The sequence below is a fragment of the Typopeltis vanoorti genome, chromosome 8 (assembly GCF_054136105.1).
Source record: "Typopeltis vanoorti isolate ZY-2024b chromosome 8, IOZ_Tvanoo_1.0, whole genome shotgun sequence".
NCBI lineage: Eukaryota > Metazoa > Arthropoda > Arachnida > Uropygi > Thelyphonidae > Typopeltis > Typopeltis vanoorti.
In genome coordinates, this window is record NC_143556.1 from 2,132,095 (window position 1) to 2,153,188 (window position 21,094).

The 21,094-nt window shown below is 38.7% G+C and overlaps 1 protein-coding gene across 4 annotated transcripts in view; it reads right to left on the reverse strand.

Annotated features, from left to right (window-relative positions):
• LOC150103677 (ras GTPase-activating protein raskol-like) overlaps positions 1-21,094 on the reverse strand; it is a 770,313-nt gene that overhangs the window by 326,855 nt on the left and 422,364 nt on the right. For all 4 annotated transcript variants that reach the window (XM_090396487.1, XM_090396486.1, XM_090396489.1 and 1 more), the window contains one exon: positions 10,851-10,966. In XM_090396487.1, coding sequence (XP_090252613.1) covers positions 10,851-10,966 — 116 coding nt within the window. The remainder of the gene's footprint in view (positions 1-10,850; positions 10,967-21,094) is intronic.

Sequence of the window (21,094 nt, forward strand, 5' to 3'; positions counted from 1 at the left end):
GAGAAGTTCTACAGCGAATAGTGGGAGATCAGGGGAGAACCAGAGGTCATCCCTGGAAACTGTATAAAGAGGGTGTGAGTAGGGGAGTGAGAGGCAGGTTTTTTTCGTGCAGAGTTGTGAATGATTGGAATGCCTTGCCTGAGAGTGTGGTGTCTGCAAGGAGTTTGAATGTGTTTAAGACCCGGTATGATGAGATGTGTGTGAGATAAAAGGACCTCCTAGATGAGTCTTTGACTCCATGAGGTCTTGTTTAATAATAATAATAATAATAATCTCACCATTGCTTACCAAATTTCAAAACCTTACACTTTGCAATAATGAACTGATCCTTATCACTTACAACCTGTACACTTTGCAATAATGAACTGATCTTTATCACTTAACCCACTTACCTGTCCATTCATGCAGTCTATTTTCATGAGCAGACTGCTATTTATGCAGATTGCTTGACTTTGCATTGTCACTCTCCTGGCTTACTCTTTATAATCTTCACGTAACTTATTATTACCATTATTCCACTATTCCTCCCTCAATGAGTCTTTGGACTCCCTGGAGGTGTCTAAAATAGCTGCATATCACTAGTTAGACTCATCCCAATATCATTAATATACAAATTGAACAACAATGGTCCCATAACTGACAAGTGCAGTACACCACTAGTGACCATCCTCTTACGGGATACTGCATCCCCTGGACAACTTTCTGATACGTATCTAATAGCCAGTCACTAATCCAATTCAGCAGTCTGTTTTCCAATCAAATCTGTTTCAATTTATTTAATAGTTTGTGGTGTGAGAGCCTATCAAAAGCTTTTGCAAAAGTCAAGTATACAACTGCATCTCCCCTCCAAGGTATTTTTCACCTTGTTATAGTTCATAAATAAGTTAGTAAAACATGATCTCCCCTTAACAAGCACATGCTGATAACAACAGAGAATACTGCTGTTATCAACCCATTTCTGTATCCTACTTCTCACTGATCTCTCCAGTACCTTTACTATGACTCCAGATATACAGATTGGCCTATAATTTGAAGTCAAAGCCTTATCACCATCATTATTCAGTGGAACAATTTTACCTTCTTTCCACTCCTTTGGAACCTGCACTGTTGTAAGACTCTTATTAAACAAGCATACCAATGTTACTACCAATTACCTGGAACATTCCCTTAAGGCATGTAGTGATATGTCATCAAATCCTATCAACTTATTGACATCAAGTTATTTCTTCAAATACCTCCTGCTCAATCACAATTAAGCTATCCTCTCCTATATCCTCTACACTTAAGTTCCTCATGATTCCACCCTGATCAGGATGAAACACACTTATAAATTGATCTTTGAATACCTCAACAACGTCTTCTGCAGCAGTTACCATTCTACCATTTTCATCCATTAACATCATCTTACCATGATCATTCTGCCTTCTGCTTGCCACATATCTAGAAACTCTCCAGAGTTTTTCTTCGCCTGATTTGTCAATTTTTGCTCATACTGCATTTTTGTTTCCCTGCTAACTGAGTCACTCTCCTGGCTTACTCTTTATAATCTTCACGTATAACTAATTATTACCATTATTCCACCATTCCTCCCTCGATGAGTCTTTGGACTCCATGGAGGTATCTAATAATAATAATAATTATTATTATTATTATTTATCTTGTACTGCCTTCAAATCTACTTTTTTCAGATTTCATGCTTAACCCTTATTCATCCATTTTACACCTACCTTATTCAGTCTTTTGGTCTTAGGAATACATTCACACATTGATGCTATTATGTATTTCTTTATCAGTCAAGGAGCATTTATTTCCTTACCACTCCACCCTTCATTTCATGTTAGCTCCAAGCTGTCTCTTAAACTTGTCATAATCACCAGCCTTATAATTCCACATATATCCTTTCCTCACAGAAGTCCACATATGGCTAGCTACAACCCAGGTGATCACTTCATGATCACTCTCACTCTCATCAGATCTAAATCTCTCAATCCTCGTTGCTCTCCTTTACATGCTGCCTGAGATAGTTATTCAAGAACTCAAGAAATTCATTTTCCTTATTCCCAAATGCTATTTCTTCATTCCACTCTATACTGCCATAATTAAAATCATCCATAATAATTATTCCACTATGGGATTCTTAGGAGTCTTATGCCAATCTCATGCCTGGATAAAGGAGAAGGTTCGGTCAGTTGGGTGTCAATCCTCTGACCATAAAGGAAATACACGATTGTTATCTGATGCCTACACCATCAACAGTTAAAAAATGAGGCTCAGACGTCACCTGGATGAATGAGGTCCACAATACCAATCAAGTGATTAGGATTGGATCAAAAACTGGGATACTGAAAGGAAAGAGAAACTGAAATTGACAGAAATATTATTATTATTATTATTATCTAGGCCTCCATGGAGTCAAAAGATTCATCATCGGAGGTCGTTTCTAGGAAACACAAAGTCTATACCACTCCTTGACCCCATTGATCATTCCCGCTCCAACCACTCTCTCAGGCAATGCATTCCAAGGTTCAACCACCCTCCATGCAAAGAAACCACTCCTCACCCTCTTGCTCACAGTTTCCTTTCTTAACTTCCAGGGATGGCCCCTTGTCATCACTCCTTCCTGCTGTTCAACCAAGCATATGAACTCCCTAGTGTCAGCCCTGTAACCACCTCTCAACAGTTTAAAAGTCTCAATCATATCATATCATCGCTTCTTCTTCTATCCACCAAACTCTGCAGTCCACATTCCCTCAGTCGATCCTCATAACTCATATTGTACAGTCCTGAAACCATCTTTGTTATCTGATCTCTTGTCTCCTCTACTTCCTCCAGTACAGCTGGAGTAGGTTAGCTTATCCACTCTCCAGTCATGCAGCCTCCCATTGATGTATCTCAAACTTCAAGACTTTACATTTTGCTGCATTAAACCGAAACCCCCAATTCATTCATCCATCTGTCTAGTTTATTCAAATCCTCTTGCAAGGCTGCTGCATCTGCACTATTAGTAATAACCCTTCCCAGCTTCACATCATGTGAAATCCATAACCTCTTTTTTGCATGCAGTTCCTGTTTAATATTGTTTGTCATCCACTTTACTCCAAATTGTGTCCTCTTCTTCACTGGTAGAATACAGCTTACCATTGCTGCTAACAAATATTCCTTCACAATTTTCCAAGCACTAATGATATATGCTGTCCTTCCAATTCCTCCCTCCATGAAACTTCCCCGAGTTGATGACTAAGACTATTATAATCACCTGCCTTATAATTCCACATATGTTCTAGTCTCTTTGATACATCTGCATGTCTGTTCATCTTCCAAGTCAAAACCACATGGTCACTCTCTCCAACAGGTGGGAGAGATGTCATCTCACTTGTTATCAGCTCTTCTGATGCTATGACCAAATTCAAAACTCTTGAACCTCTTGTTCCCTCTATTACATGCTGCTGAAGACGTTTGTCCCTCAAGAATTCCAGAAATTCTATCCTCTTCTTACTACTTGCATTTTCCTCTTCCCAGCTTATACTGCTATAGTTAAAATCTCCCATAACAATCATTCTTCTTGCACTTGCCAAGCTCAACTGCCTAAACATCTCCTGGTCACCACCCTCTGTGCTCCCTGGTTTATAGCAACACCCCACTAAATATCCTGTCTTGACCACTTCTACCTCACACCATATGCTTTCAAAACCATCTGTGTCACAGACTTCCAAAGCCTCCACTCTTAGAGGACATAAGTCATTACTTATCATAAGCAGTACTCCACCACCACGTTTTCCTTTCCTATCCTGCCAAAAAATGCTGTACCCTGCCACTTCAATTCTGGTTATTATATCATCCTCCGTCAACCACTTTTCAGAGATCCCAATAATCTTTGGCCAGGTTGATGCTATCAGCGCCACCAATTCATCTCCTTTATTTCGGATACTCCTGGCAATAGTATAGAGCATAAAAATGTCACTGCTTCTATACCTATCATTGTCCCCCCTTTGACCCCCACCCTGGGCTCAATGTTACCTGATGTAGGCCCCCTTTCCCCAAGCACCCATTCCCACAAGAGGCCACCCCTGCTACCATCCACCCTGGGAATTCTAGTTTCCCTGCATTGACACACTGACTCGTTCAGAAAGCTGCAATCTTTCTAGATGCCTTCGTCCTTTCTCATTCAAATGCAAGCAGTAGTCTCTAACATACAGTTCCCTTCTGTCCTCAAATGATCTCCAAGCATCCGCATATTCCAATCCTCTCTTCTCACACATTCTGGCTATTATGCAATTCAGTATTGCTGCTCTTCAGCTCAGCTCGTAACTATCATACCTGGACAACACATACACAATCTTCCCTTTCTGCATTTTCTTTTGCACAACTTCAAGCAAGAATCTGAGATCTCTTGCCGCCCAATTTACACTGCCTCTCAAGTCATTCATGTCCACCATCACAATCATTTCATCCATCCTTTCACCCCTCTTAATTGCCATAGCCACATTTTCTATCATCTCTCCTTGCAAACACACTTCTGGCATCCTATCTTGCACACCAGCGATCATCATGTCTCCATACATCACATCTCTAACCACTCTGTTCCTTGATTGCTCACCTGCATCCCTCAATCTCTCTCTCCTCTAACCCTATCTCTCTCTCTCTGTGTTTCCCTACTTACCTGCTATCCTCACATCCCTCTATCTCTGGTTCCAGCACTCCCTCACATTCTTCTCATTTCCTCTCTGACTGTTTCCATTTTCCCCTCCTCTATCATTCCCATAACTCTCTCTCATTCCCTCTCCTCTACTGCTCCTATTCTCTCCTCCTCTAGAATTCCCATACCTCTCTCTCATTCCCTCTCTCCTACTGTTTCTATTCTCTCTTATCAGTACAGACATGGAATGTACGGACACTTTGGATGTCCAGAAAACTAGAATTACTTTGTGAGGAACTGAAGAGATATCAAAATAATATACTAGGACTGGTGGAAATGCTATGGTCATCATCAGGAGAGATAAATGGATGTGAAGTCAAATGGTCAGGGCATGACATCGAGCATGAAGCAGGAGTTGGTTTCTACTTAACAAGAAAGCTAGAAAGGCACTGTTAGGCTACAAACTAGTCAATGAACGAATCATGGTAGCAAGATTTCAAGCAAAACCATTTAATATATCAATAATCTAGATATATGCACCCGCATCTGATATCACAGATGAGTATATTGATTTATTTCACAAAGATCTGAGACAGCATCAATAGAAATAGTACCATTCATTTGCCCATCTGTCAAGTTTATTCAAATCCTCTTGCAAGAAAGTATGGTTACAGAAATACACCAACTATGTAATATGGTATGGAAGGAAGGGAAAATGCTGGAGGAGTGGGTGAAATCGATATTAGTGACATTATACAAGAAAGGAAATAAGCTAGAATGTAAAAATTATAGAACAATTGCTTTGACAAGTCACCTTGCTAAGATGATGATGATATTGACAGAAAGACTGAGAACACAATTAGAAGCATACCTTGCAGATGAGCAAGCTGGATTTAGGAAAGATAGAAGTACAGATCAACAGATTTTGACAATTTAGTTAATAGCAGAGAAAGCCAGGAGAAAAAAGAAAAACATATATATATTTGCTTTGTTGATTTTCAGAAGGATTTTGACAGCATCGACCAGAAAGTGACATTAGCAGTGCTAGAATCCTATGGAATTGACAGAAAACTAATATTCATATTAAAAGATGCTTATAAGAATGTAATGACAGCAGTTAGAATAGGTAAGGATTTTGGTTTAGAACAAGCAGAGGTACTAGACAGGGGGGACACAATATCATCAAGCATTTTCATTGCACATTTAGAAAGAGCAATGAACAAAAAATAAGGAAGATGCAAAGGAATATCAGTGCACGGGATATGAATGAAAAATCTGAGATTCACAGATGACATTGTTATTATTGAAGAAGAAAGAGAATTACAAAAAAACATTGAAACTGTTAAATGAGAAAGGGAAGAGATCTGAACTTGTTATGAACTTGGAAAAGACAAAGACTATGGTATTTGATAAGAAGAACATGAAACAAAAGATACAAGTGGATGGAATTGATACAGAAAATGTAGAACAATTCACATATTTGGGAAGTAAAATGACATATGACTTGGACGGTAAAAAAGAAATAAAGATCAGGATTGTAAAGAGAAGAAGAAATCTGAAGGCTATGGATAACATCTGAAAAAGTAAAGTGATCAGCCTGCAAACAAAACTAAGAATACTAGAAAACATACATCTTTAGCAATGTACTGTGTGGATCTGAAACATGGGTAATAAATAAAGAATCAAGAAAAAGAATTTTGGCATTTGAAAGAACTTGTTACAGGAAAATTCTAAGAATAGGATGGGTACAGACAATTGCAAATGAAGAGCTCTATTGGAAGATACAACCAAGGAGAATTTAATGCAGAAGATTATACAATGGAAGCTACAATTATTTGGACACATCTGCAAAATGAGTGAGGACTGGAAGATAAAGACATTCGTGTTTGGTATTATGGATGGTGTAAACAGAAGAGATAGACCATACAAAGAATGGATACATTACATAAAGGACTGGTGTGGAAGGGGGTTTACAGAAACTGGGACACTGGAATAATGAAGGAGGCATCAGACACCAATGGGCAGTGTGCCCATGGTTCGTGATGATGATAATAATTACCCTTTCTTTGTTCACTAATCTAAGTTTTTTATATATTTCTTCATCACGACCCTTCACCTTCACACTAGCCTAAGCAACATCCAACTAAATATGTCTTCCTGTCAACTTCCATGTTACACCACACTGCCTCATAACCATTTCCCTCTTTCATGTCTGCCTTATGTGGATATAATTCTCTTGCTATCATCAGCAGCACTTCACTTCCCTTCTTGTCCTTTCTATCCTTGCAAAAATTACTCTATCCTTCATTTCTATTCCAGCTAGAATATCGTCTTCATTCAACTTATTCCAGTTGAATGAAGACGATATTTCTTCTATCGTCTTCCACACCACACTTGCCCATGCCCAATTACCTTTATTACCACTTAGCACATATATCTGCTCACTTTCAACTTCCTCACTCATATCATAATATACTCCATCTCCATACACACATTCGCTTATCTGAGACGAAATATTCAGTTGTTTACTGATGATGCACAACTGGTTAGAGCCATAGTTAATAATGTGAGGAGGATCTTTCAGGATTATTTTGACTATTCATGATACTAAAAGTCTACATTCTTTTATGAGGAAGTTACATAAAAATACTAATAATAATGATATAAGGGATGATTTTAAGGGGAGGTGGGGTTCAGAGTCATTTGCTTTTGATACAAAAACTGAAAAGGGCAATAGTTAATAAAGGTGACATAGGAATCCTACAGAATGATTCAAATAAATTGCCATTGAGACACAGGATAATGGTTTTCAGTTTAATGTGGTAAAATAGTAGGTTATGCACTTTGGAATGTAAAGATTACATTATTAGTACTGGATTGCAAGAAATTGAGGCAAGAGATTTGGGAGTGAGGGTGGACAGAGAGTTGAAGTTCAGAGGCCATGATGCAAAAGTTTTCAAAATATTTAAACATAAAGAACCAATAGGCTTCATTTCGGCGATATAAACATTATTCAATTATTATGTTTAAATAACTTAATGGTTGCACCTGGTTGACAACTCATATAGCAAAGTATATACGTTCTTTTCGCTATACCCTTTGGTATCTTTTGGTCTAGCTACTCACTGATGAAGCCTCAAAAAAGGCTGAAACCGGTCTGGGTAGTGACCTCCCACTATAATGTAATAACAGCATACATTTCCTAGGAAATGTGTTTTTACATTATGGAAAATACCTAAGAATAGCAATCTGAACTTCCCCCACCTTTGCAACGAGTTGCCCGAGATTGTACTATGTACTAGGACTACTGGCATTAGCTCACGCTAGTAATTCGCAGATTCTTTATAGTTCACTATATTCGGCATGAAACTCTCTGATTCCAATCTTTGAGTTTCTTATTCGGTTTTAAAACAATGTGGGATTTAATATCCCCTTATTTGAATAATAGTTTTCAAAATAGCTCAGAGGATTAATTTGATGTTGAAAAACACATTGAGAAGTTGAAGTTATTATCTTCTTTATAAGACTATACTCATCTTGACTGTTGTGCATACATTTGGTCACCTAGGTTTCTTTTCTGTTCTCTTCACCTTCACCTCACACCATATGCTCTCCAAATCATTAGTAACATTTTCCACCAAACTCTCCAATCTGAGAGGTCGCAGAATCATCATAAGTAACACTCACTACCACATTTATCCTTCTTATCCTGTCGAAATATGCTATAACATTCTACTTCACTTTATGTCAGCACATCCTATTCTGTAAATCACATTTAATGATTCCAGCAGTCTAAGCTATGAATGCTACTAAGTCATATTCTCTCTCTCTCTCTCTCTCTCTCTCTCTCTTTTTTTTTCCTGATACTCCTGGCATTTTTATAGAGAAGCATCAGTGCATTATCACTGTAATTACTAACTCCATTTGACTCTGTGATATACCATACATTCTCCCATCTTTCAAGTAACTATCCATATCCCTCCTAGCCCACCTCCCATGGCAACTCTTGCTTCACTGTCTAACACTATGACTTGCACAGAACACAATGTTCTATTCATATTCAGCTACAGTCAATCTTTTGCATACAGCTGTCTTCTATCATCAGATGCTCCTATGTCCACATAATCCAGGACCCCCCCCCTCTCTCTCTCTCAATGCATTTGCTATCATGTCATTCATTACTACTTGTTGTGTCGGAAAAAGTGACGAGTCATCCCTTTTTCCCACCCAACGTTAAGTTACCTCAAAAGCAAGGGATAAGGACATGCTTGTGCCCCGGATGGGAAGTATACCATATAATATCCTGAGAAAGTGTAAACAACCAAATGTGTAAATTCCAAACATTGTTAAGATAATCCATGAGTTTATTAAGATAGTAATTATGTATGAATTAAATTAGAAAGTTATGTAATATTAACAGATAAATGTGTATAAGCTTAGTACAAGTTTAAGGTTTGTAAAGGCAGTTCGTAGCGACGGTGTCCAATCGGCTGCCGCCATATGCGTGACGACACCGCTGAGTGAGGGAGCTGTTCCGATGTATAAAAGTTTTGGCGGGATTTCGAATCGCTCTCTTTTCTCTCGTCTCTTGCCCCTGGCCGCTTGTGTCTCGCCTCCGAGGTTAGTCGACACCAAGTTTCCCCTAGGAGAGCTATGTAGTGCTTGCCGCCACCTGTAGCAAGGATTTCCCCTTGCTACGCATGTTACATCGGTCAAAAGCTACGGGAGAAAGAACCGCTGATGAAATTCACGTCAGCGTACAGATCTGTGCATGAGTGCTTTCAGTTCGTGTAGAACAAAGGAACAAAGCCTGCCATCAGAGGAGGTATAGTGAACAGATCAGAACACCCAGTCAAAGCAAGAATGGTAAGCGAAGATTTTCTTATATTAATGTAGGATTAGAGTATCCATGGAGCAAAGAACTAGAAGTTAGGAACACACGCTATTTACGTGTTGTGCCACGAGAACAGTCTACAATTTTGGACACTTGTGTCTACTGTTAAGAAGAGAACATACTAGGCTCCAGCTGGATAGGAGGCCGAGCTCTGAACTGTTTAAGTGTTTTAAGAAAAGTAATGTCATATGCTCAGGAAGTAGTTAAAATGTTAACAGATATTTAGGGGAGAGAATTAAGTAGAAATAGGTACTATTGTCCCAGAGAATTACATGTCAGATTTACTGAATTGTCTATTGTTTATATGTAATGTTTTATGTATGATATTATCAAGTAACTTAATTGTGAGAGTCTGAGGGTCGATATATGTACAGAAGTGTGGAATTTATACCCAGTAAGAGATCATAGTGCAGAAGTTTGAATGTGTAAAATTAATAGCACAAAACGAATGTGCTATTTAGGAGTCGTTATAGATCTGAAAGATTATTTTTTGAGTCAGCAATGGCTTTGAGCATTCTCCCAACCTTAACAAATATGGTTGCATTAATTTGCCAAAAATTTGGGAGACGGTTATCCTAAGAAAAACTCCTGGATAACTGTGAGTTTTTTTGTTTTTTTTTCGTTAGAGGGCGCCAAAAATAGGACTTTAGATCTTTTGTCTTTTGCAATTATATTGTTTCACTCACTCACTGTCACGTTTACATGTGTGTTGTGCTCTGATGATGCTGAGTTGAAAATCAGCGAAATATAAGCATTAATAAAACATCCTTGTTGATAAAAGTGTTTGTGGTGTTGTTAATACTGTGAAAAATAAGTCATGAATTTCTTCTAATTATGTAAGAACACAAACAGACACTGGTCACTATCTGTACACAGCCTTTCTCCATGCTTTTTTCCCAATGAATACAATCCTATGTTTTTCAAGAAACTTGTTGATAGATAAAAAATCTTTCTGTCTTACTCCATGAACACTTGCCCACACGTGAACACTTGCCCACACATCTTATAACACACCAGTGTTATAAGGTTGCCCACAACCTAATAACACTGGTGTGTTATAAGATTTTGTGACCTTTTGTGTGTGTGATCAGTAAAAAGTAAAATCATAACTTAAAACTTATGTACTAATTTATCCAGTGTTTCGAAAGGAGAGATGAATCTATTGAAAAATAATACTGTAAATGTTATCCATTTTACATTCTACATTTAAGAAAAAAATACCTTTGGATTTCAATTTACTTTTTATTTAAATATTTGCATGTATAAAGTTGCATGTATCTGGGAGGGGAGAAATATTTTTATGTATTTGTTTGTACTTGCCTAGGAAAATGTGATGTGGAATTGACTATACCTCTCCAAACTCTTTCTACATATTTAACTAGGTTAGACTGTTGTTTCTGCAGAGCACTGTTACTAGCCACTTTAATAGGATCAACCTATCAAAAAAATGTAAGATTATTTCAAACTTTATACATCAAGCGGAATTAAAATCTATTTGAATACAAAGTAAGAATCTCAATGACAAGTCTACTTTGCATGTATCTTGTATGCATAATCAGTGTAATAATGATCAATTTAAAACTTTATATTGAATAGTATACACATATTTATAAGAATACTAATTCTGTTATGAAGACCACTCATTTCAGTTGCATAAATAATACAGTTACCAATATGACTTGGTTATTTTTCACAAATTGCAATACAGACTGCTTAATAATAATAATAATAATAATAATAATAATAATAGTTTCTGTTGTTGCTGTTATTTTATACTATATTTATTATATTATTATAATATTAAAATAATAATAATAATTATTATTATTATGCCTAAGAATCCAAAGACTTGTCTCAGGGGGGGGGGCACTCTATACTACACAACTCACTGTCTACACTAGCTATGCCATTTATAACTCACTAATGTACTAAATACGGAGAGGCTCAGAGTGGACAGGGGTACACAGCGTGAGAAATTTGGATGCTCCGAGAGGAGACAAGAGCATGTGTAGACAGGAAAGAAATGGTATGACCTGGGATCAAGAGGAAACAGTTGGAATTGAAAAGGGTTTTAAAATGAATAAGCAAAAAGATAAATGGCCCCAGTCGAGCATGGAGAGATCACATCGAGTGACTGGTATCAGTGGAACCGCTGTAGATCCAGAAATGAGCTGTTCTGTTTGTATACAAATGCTAAAAGCATAAGAAACAAGGCAGATAAAATAGCTGCATGAATTGCATCTATTCACCCAAGATTGTTGGAATAATGAGACGTGGTTGGAAGAGGACAACATCTTGACAGGAATAGAGACGGAAGGGTATGATGTGTTTCGTGAGAATAGAAGGGGTAAAAAGGGAGGGGGAGTGCTATTGATCATAAAGAAAGAGTTATGTCCATACAAAGTAAAGATGCAAGATAGAAATACTGCCAGTGGTTTTGAGGCAGTATTATTATTATTATTATTATTATTATTCAGGCCTCCAAGGAGTCAAAAGACGCATCGAGGGAGGTCCTTCCTAAGACATAAAGTCTGTCAAGACTCATCGAGGGGAGGTCCCCCCCCTGAGAAACACAAAGTATATCATACCACTCTTTAAACTCACTGACCGTTCTCACTCCCACCACTCCATCAGGCAATGCATTCCACAGCTCAACCACCCTCCACACAAAGAAACCACTCCTTACACTCTTGCTCACAGTTTCCTTTCGTAACTTCCAGGGATGGCCTCTTGTCATCACTCCTTCCCGCTGTTCAACCAAGCGAAAGAACTCCCCAGTGTCAACCCTGTAACCACCTCTCAACAGTTTAAAAGTCTCAATCATATCACCTCTCCTTCTTCTATCCACCAAACTCTGCAGTCCACATTCTCTCAGCCGATCCTCATAACTATCCTTGTACAGTCCTGAAACCATCTTTGTCATCCGTCTTTGTATCCTTTCCACAGTTAATTTATTCCCTTCAAATCCTGGGGACCAAATCTGAGAACAATAGTCCAAGTGTGGTCCGATCAGAGACTTATACAACAGAATGATAACCCTCTTATCTCTGCAGGTCAGTGTCCTTCTCATAATAGCAGCAATCCTCTGTGATACCTTCACCACCTTTGCAATATGTCCCCTAAACTTCAGGTTTCTATCAATCATCAACCCCAGATCTCTTGTCCCCCCTACTTTCTTCAGTATAACTCCTCCCATAGAGTATGCAGCATCCCATCAATGTTTCCCAAACCTCAAGACCTTACATTTTGCTGCATTAAACTGAGACCCCCATTCATTTGCCCATCTATCTAGCTTATTTAAATCCTCTTGCAGGGCTACCATATCTGCACTATTACTAATAATCCTTCCCAGCTTTGCATCATCCACAAACAACTGAATATTCCCCTGCAATCCACTGGCTATGTCAATGATGTGAGACAGAGATGAATGGAATCAAATACTTGGTTGGCTGTTGTTATAGACCAGGTAATGTTGATGGTGTCAATAATGAAATGTATAATCAAATTAGTCAAGCAAATAAGAAAAGGGTGATTTATGGGCGATTTTAATTATGGCAATATAGACTGGAATGATGAGATAGCAACTGGAAGTAAAGAAAATGAGTTTCTTGAGAGTTTGAGGAATAACTACCTCAGACAATATGTAACAGAGGGCACGCAAGGATCGATGATCTTGAATTTGGTCATCCCATCAGAGGATGTAATTATAAATGAGGTGTCAAATCATCCACCAATTGGTGAGAGTTACCATGACGTGATTACCTGGGTGGTTGACAGCAGTGTGAGGACCTCTGTGAGAAAAGGGTATATGTGGAACTACAAGGCGGGGGGGGGGGGGTGATTATGAAGAGCTCAGGAGACAGCTTGCGGGTGTAGCATGGAATGAAGAGTTAGCTGGAAAAGAGACCAATGCAGCTTGGGGAATTTTCAAAAACTATCTAGTAGATAAAAAATCTAAGTGTATTCCAAGAGTTTATATAAGGTACGTGTAAGATGGATGAATAAAGAGATTCAGCATGCGATACAGAGAAAAAGGGCATTGTGGAGGCAGCATAAGAGAAGTGGAAATAACCAATTTATTTGATTATTTCAAATAAATTGGTTATTGGTTATCTTCATTGGCTAACAGCAGTTAGCTAATGAAGCCAAAAAGAATCCTAAGGAGTTCTTTCGATATGTAGCCAGCAAAATAAAGAATAATTATGGAAGGATGACATTGATTGGAGAAAATGGTATAAAGACAGCTAATGCAGAATGTGTGGTGGAGATACTTAATGAGCAGTTCATAAAGATCTTTCAAACTTGTGAATGTGACTTCATGGAGAGATTGAGAGCGGTAGATGATGGGGGAGGAGATACTGACTGTAAGTAAGCAAGAGGGGTATGGGGAGTTGAGTAAAATAGATGTTAATAAGGCTGTGGGACTTGATAATATATCGGCACGTATTCAGAAGGAATATGCCAGGGAGTTGACACCTGTCTTGACATATTTTTTTAATACGAGTCTTGCACTTGGTCGAGTCCCTAAGGTGTGGAAGGAGGGCAAGATTGTGCCACTTCATAAAGGAGGTGATCGTACTCAATCATCAAACTATAGGCCTATTTGCGTGTCAGGTGTTGTGGTTAAGTTGTTGGAGAAGCTTGTGAAAACTAGGATCCAGAGTTGGGTTGACAACAATGGTATAATCTTATGGATAGCATAGATTTGCTAAAGGGAGGTCATGTTTTAGTAATTATTATTATTATTATTATTATTATTATTACCCCAAGACCTCATGGAGTCAAAGACTCATCTGAGAGGTCCTTTGATCACACACACACACACACACACACACACACACACACACACACACACACACACACACACACACACACACACACACACACACACACACACACACATCTCATCATACCATGTCTTAAACACACTCAAACTCCTTGCAGACACCACACTCTCTCAGGTAAGAGATTCCAATCATTCACAACTCTGCACGAAAAAAACCTGCCTACTCTCCCCTCCTCACACCCTCTTTATACAGTTTCCAGGGATGACCTCCGGTTCTCCCCTAATCTCCCACTATTCTCTGTAGAACTTCTCCACCATTGATCTTATAACAACCCCTTACCAACTTGTAGGTCTCTATCATATCTCCCTTCTTCCTGCTCTCCACTAGACTCTGCAAATTACATCTTCTCAATCTTTCCTCATACTCAACATTCCAGAGGTCAGAAACTACCTTAGTCAGTTGCCTTTGGATACTTTCCAACATCTCTTCATCTTTCTGTAAACCCGGTGAACAATTCTTGGCACAATAGTCCATGTGTGGCCTAATCAAAGCCTCATACAACGGAACAAGAATCTTCCTACTTCTACACGTCAGTGTCCTCTGCATTATTCCCAGAAGCTTTTGTGTTGTCTTCACAATTTTGACCATGTGTCCACTAAATTTTAGATCCTTATCCACTATCACCACCAGATCTCTTAATTCCTCTACCTCCAACAATATATTCTCACCAAGCATAAATTCTGCATCCCATCTTTGTTTTCCAAATTTTAAAACCATACATTTTGCAACATTGAACTCACATCCTCATTTCTGTGCCAAATCACTCAATCTATTCAAGTCTTCCTGTAAGGTCACAACATCTTCACTACACTTCATGGTTCTTCCCAACTTTGCATCATCTGCAAACAACTGAATACCTCCATCCAAATCTTCACTTATATCAATAATATACAAGTTAAATAGCAATCTACCTAAAACAGACCACTGAGGCACTCCACTAGTGACTTTCCTTTTCCTGGATATCGCACCCCCGTACACAAATTGTTGATACCTATCAGATAGCCAGTCTCCAATCCAATGCACTAATCTAATATCCAACCCCGTCTGCTCTAGTTTGACTGTCAACTTATTATTATCAAAAGCCTTTGCGAAATCCAAGTATATTACTGTGTATTCTTCTCCTCTGTCCAAGGAAGCAGTCACTTTATTGTAATAAGTAAGTAGATTACTAAAACATGACCTCCCTTTAGCAAATCCATGCTGTCCATCAAAGATTATACCATTGTTGTCCCAACTCTGGATCCTAGTTCTCACAAGCTTCTCCAACAACTTAACCACAACACCTGACACACAGATCGGCCTATAGTTTGATGCTTGATTTCGATCACCTCCTTTATGAAGAGGCACAATCTTGCCCTCCTTACACTACTTAGGAACTTGACCAAGTGCAAGACTTGTATTAAAAAAATATGTCAAGGCAGGTGTCAACTTCCTGGCACATTCCTTCAGAATATGTGGTGATATATTATCAAGTCCCACAGCCTTATTTACATCTTGTTTACTTAACTCCCCAAACACCTCTTGCTCACTTACAGTCAGTATCTCCTCCCCATCATCAACTGTTCTCAATCTCTCCATGAAGTCACATTCACGAGATTGAAAGATCTTTATGAACTGCTCATTAAGTATCTCCACCACACATTCTGCTACAGCTGTTTTATACCATTTTCTCAAATAAATTTCATCCTTCATAATCATTCTTTCTTTTGTTGGCTACATATCGAAAGAACTCCCTAGGATTCTTTTTGGCTTCATTAGCTAACTGCTGTTGATACCTCTCTTTAGCTACTCCCACCAACCAAGTCACCCTCCTAGCCTGGTCTTTGTAGACCTCATGAAATTGGTTATTTCCACTTCTCTTATGCTGCCTCCACAATGCCGTTTTTCTCTGTATCGGATGCTTAATTCCTTTATTCATCCATTTCACACCTACCTTATTTAACCTTCTCACCCTTGGAATACATTTAGACATTGCATGTACAAATAGTTTTGAAAATCCCCCAAGCTTCATTGATCTCTTTTCCAGCTAACTCCTCATTCCATGCTACACCTGCAAGCTGTCTCCTGAGCTCTTTATAATCACCTCCCCTTGTAGTTCTACATATACGTTTTCTCACAGGGGTCCTTGCACTGATGGCAACCACCCAGGTAATCACCTCATGGTCACTCTCACCAATTGGTGGATGATTTGACACCTCATTTATAATTACATCCTCTGAAGAGATGACCAAATCCAAGACCCTCAATCCTCGCATGCCCTCTGTTACATACTGTCTGAGGTAGTTATCCCTCAAACTCTAAAGAAACTCATTTTCTTTATTTATAGTTGCTATCTCATCATTCCAGTCTATAGTGTCATAATTAAAATCACCCATAATGATCACCCTTTTCTTATTTGCTTGACTAATTTGATTATCCATTTCATTATCACCACCATCCACATCACCTGGTCTATAACAACATCCCACCAAGTATTTCATTCTATTCACCTCTATCTCACACCATACTGCCTCAAAACCACTGGCACTATTTCCATCTTGCATCTCTACTTTGTATGGACATAACTCTTTCTCTTTCATCAATAGCACTCCCCCTCCCTTTTTCCCCCCTTCTATCTTCCTGAAACACATCATAGCCTTCCATCTCTATTCCTCTCAAGATGCCATCCTCTTCCAACCATGTCTCACTTATTCCAACAATCTTTGGGTAAACAGACGCAATTTGTGCAACCATTTAATCTGCCTTGTTTCTTATAGCATTGGTATACAAACAGAAAAGCTCATTTCTGGCTTTTCTGTTTGTATACCAATCAATTCATCTACAGCTAGTTCCACTGATACCACTAACCTGATGTGATCTCTCCATGCTAGATTGGGGCCATTTCCCTTTCTGCTTCTTCATTTTAGAACCCTTTTCAATTCCAACTGTTTCCTCTTGATCCCTGGTTATCCCATTCCTTTCCTGCCTAGACATGCTCTCACCTTCTCTTGGAGCATTCCCCTTTCTCATGCTGTGTACCCCTGTCCACCCTGAGCCTCCCCATTTCCCTGCTCCTCTTGCACACCCATTCTCTCATTTTCTATACTCATACCACTGACTTCCCCATTCATATCCACTTCTGCAATCTCTCCTGTCTTACTCTCCTGCTCTTCCACATCACTCCCCTCTCGATCTGATTCATTCTCTCTATTCACTTCTCTACCTTCCAGCAGCAGTCTCTCCAAGCGACTCACACCATAACCACTCAAATGCAATGCATTGCTCCCAAACAGCTCACTTCGTCCCTCAAACTCATTCCACACATTAACAAACTGTACTCCCATCTCCTCACACATTTCAGCCAGCATACTATTCATAATCCTTGCTCTCAGCCTCGTTTCACCACAGTCTTACCTAGGCAACACATTGAATATCCTTCCTGTGACACTATTCTCTTTTATCCTTCCAAGCAGCCTCCTGATATACATTCTTACATGCTCTTTGTCCTCTCTCAAATCATTTGTACCAATTAATACTATTAACTCTTTTGCTCGCTCCCGCCTCATATCCAATGCCTACTTACTTATTACAATAAAGTGACTGCTTCCTTGGACAGAGGATACACAGTAATATACTTAGATTTTGCAAAGGCTTTTGATAGAGTACCTCATTATAAATTGATAGTCAAACTACAGCATATAGAGTTGGATATTAGATTAGTGCATTAGATTGGAGACTGGCTATCTGATAGGTATCAACAAGTTGTGTGTGGGGGAGCGATATCTAGGAAAAGGAAAGTCACTAGTGGAGTGCCTCAGGGGTCTGTTTTGGGACCATTGCTGTTTAACTTGTATATTAACGATATAGGTGAAGATTTGGATGGAGATATGCAGTTGTTTGCAGATGATACAAAGTTGGGACGAATCATGAAGAGTGGTGGATATGTTGTGGCCTTGCAAAAAGACTTGAATAAATTGAGTGATTGGGCACGGAAATGTGAGTTCAATGTTGCAAAATGTTAGGTTTTAAAATTTGGAAAACAGAGATGGGATGCAGAATTTATGCTTGGTGAGGATATATTGTTGGAGGTGAAAGAAATAAGAGATCTGGGGATGATAGTAGATAAGGATCTGAAATTTAGGGGACACATAGCCAAAATTGTGAAGACAACACAAAGGCTTCTGGGAATGATGCGGAGGACACCGACGTGCAGAAGTAGGGAGATTCTTGTTCCATTGTATAAGCTTTGATTAGGCCACACATGGACTATTGTCAACAGTCAGCTGGTTTTCAGAAGGATGAAGAGATGTTGGAAAGGGTCCAAAGAAGACTGACTAAGGTAGTTTCTGACCTCTGGAATGTCGAGTATGAGCAAAGATTGAGAAGATGCAATTTGCAGAGTCTGGTGGACAGGAGGAAGAGGGGAGATATGATAGAGACCTACAAGTTGCTAAGGGGTTGTTATAGGATCAATGGTGGAGAAGTGCTACATAAAATAGTGAGAGATTGGGGAAGAACCAGAGCTCATTCCTGGAAACTGTATAAAGAGGTTGTGAGTAGGGGAGTGAGAGGCAGGTTTTTTTCGTGCAGGGTTGTGAATGATTGGAATGCCTTGCTGAGAGTGTGGTGTCTGCAAGGAGTTTGAATGTGTTCAAGGCACAGTATGATGAGCTGTGTGTGATAAAAGGACCTCCCAGATGAGTCTTTGCCTCCATCAGGTCTTGGGGTAATAATAATAATAATAAATAATCACCATGCACACTCAGTAACACACATTAGTAAGTGCCATCTACGACTCACTAATGCTATATAATCACTAGTCTATGCTGTGCAATTTACTGCCCATTAATGTCTGTAAATTTCTAAATACTAAAGCATTTTTGTTCATTTAACTGTGCATGTTATCTGTCTGTATCTTCTTCTCTCTTCTCAATCTATTGGTGGATGGGTAACATGGGCTGTTGATAGTGGTTCTCTGTTTAGTGCTGTTAGTTTGACTGTTTAATGACTTCATTTATTTTTGATGTCACTTATATATTGGAATTTTGGTCTCTATCCAACGTTCCCTCAATCAAATTTGTAGTCCAGGCTGAGTATCTGTATCTGAGTAGTATCTGTCTGTGCAATCTTCAGCATTCAATGTCAGTACTACATTTCAGATGCTAGAAGTTTTGATTTGTCTGTGTTTTGGAGAGTCCATGTCTGTGATCCGTGGAGGGCCACTCCAGATAAAGCTTTTAATAAAGCTTATTTTTTCTCAAAGACACACTCTTTGATGCCAATAGTGTTCTTTTCTTGTTAAATGCTTTTTTTTTTTTGCTTGTTTTATTATTATTCATGACACCTCCAAGGAGTCCGAAGACTCATTGCGGGAGGACACCCACTGTACAACTCTCCGTCTCCACCACCACACAGAACGTCCACTACCAATTACGTACATCAAAGCCATTTACTGCCCACAACCACCCCCATCGCAAGTATATTTTGTCTGTAAATTGCATGTGTTCTGAAGGGCCAATTTATCTGTATGCAGGATGAAAACCCCGAGTTTCCAGGAGAAAAAATCCTGCTACCTCTCCTGGTACTTTAGACTCTTTCAGTTCTTTAAGACCCTTATGAAATTCTGACTTTAAGAGAAGTTCTTTTTCGTCTTACTCTACTTGCTTTTCTTCCTCTAGGAGTAATTTATCTAATTTCTCTCCTCTATAAAGTTCTTCAGTGTATTGCACCCATCTTTGCATTATTTCATCATCTTCAATTAGCACTTTTCCATCCTTCTTGATTGTGCTCAATGTATTTATCTTTAATCTTTTTGCATACTGTTGTATGCCCAGTTGCCTTACGTGTTTGTTCAGTCCATTTTTCTTTTGCTCTCTTGGCTTCTCTGTTCACTATATTTCTATATTTTCTATACTCTTCTTAGTTTTTTCTTTCTTCTTTGTGTCATTAGTTCTAATATTTTTCCAGTGATTCATGGCTTATTGTATTTTTCTTTCTTTTCCAAAACGTTTGTCTGTAGCTTTATTAATTTCTCTCTTTAGAGATTCCCACTTTTCATTAATTTCTTTTCCATATGGCTTCTGGGAATTTATTAATTTGTCTGTTTCTTCTTTAAAGTCTTTACGAGCAGTTGGATAATTTTTTGCATGGATTATTTATGCATGATTTCCTTAGTCATAAATGGCTTGTTATGATGACTGGGATATGGTCAGCATTCATATCTTCTCTAGGATAACTTTTACATATTTTCACATGATTATGATATTTTTTTAGGATGATTACATCGTCTAATCGATATCATTCCTTGTTGCATGGTGCAATCCATGTGTATCTTCTTTTTTTGGTTGTTCACATAGTCTATTTGCTATGGTTAGGTTGTGGCTTTTGCAGACGATGAGTCTTTCTCCTCTGCCATTCCATTTGCCAAGTCCAAATTTACCAATAATCTTCTCCTCTTCTCTCTCTCTCCAACAATTGCATTCCAATCTCCCATCAAGATCAACTTTTCTTCATCATGGAGGGGGGGGGGGGCTACATTTGAATGAGATCAGCTAACTCACCTTCAACTAAAAAAAGATCATATAAAGATTTTCTCATCCAACAATTGCTCTCCAATCTCCCATCAAGATCAACTTTTCTTCATCGTGGAGGGGGTGGGGGGCTACATTTGAATGAGATCAGCTAACTCACCTTCAACTAAAAAAAGATCATATAAAGATTTTCTCATCGTGACAAGAA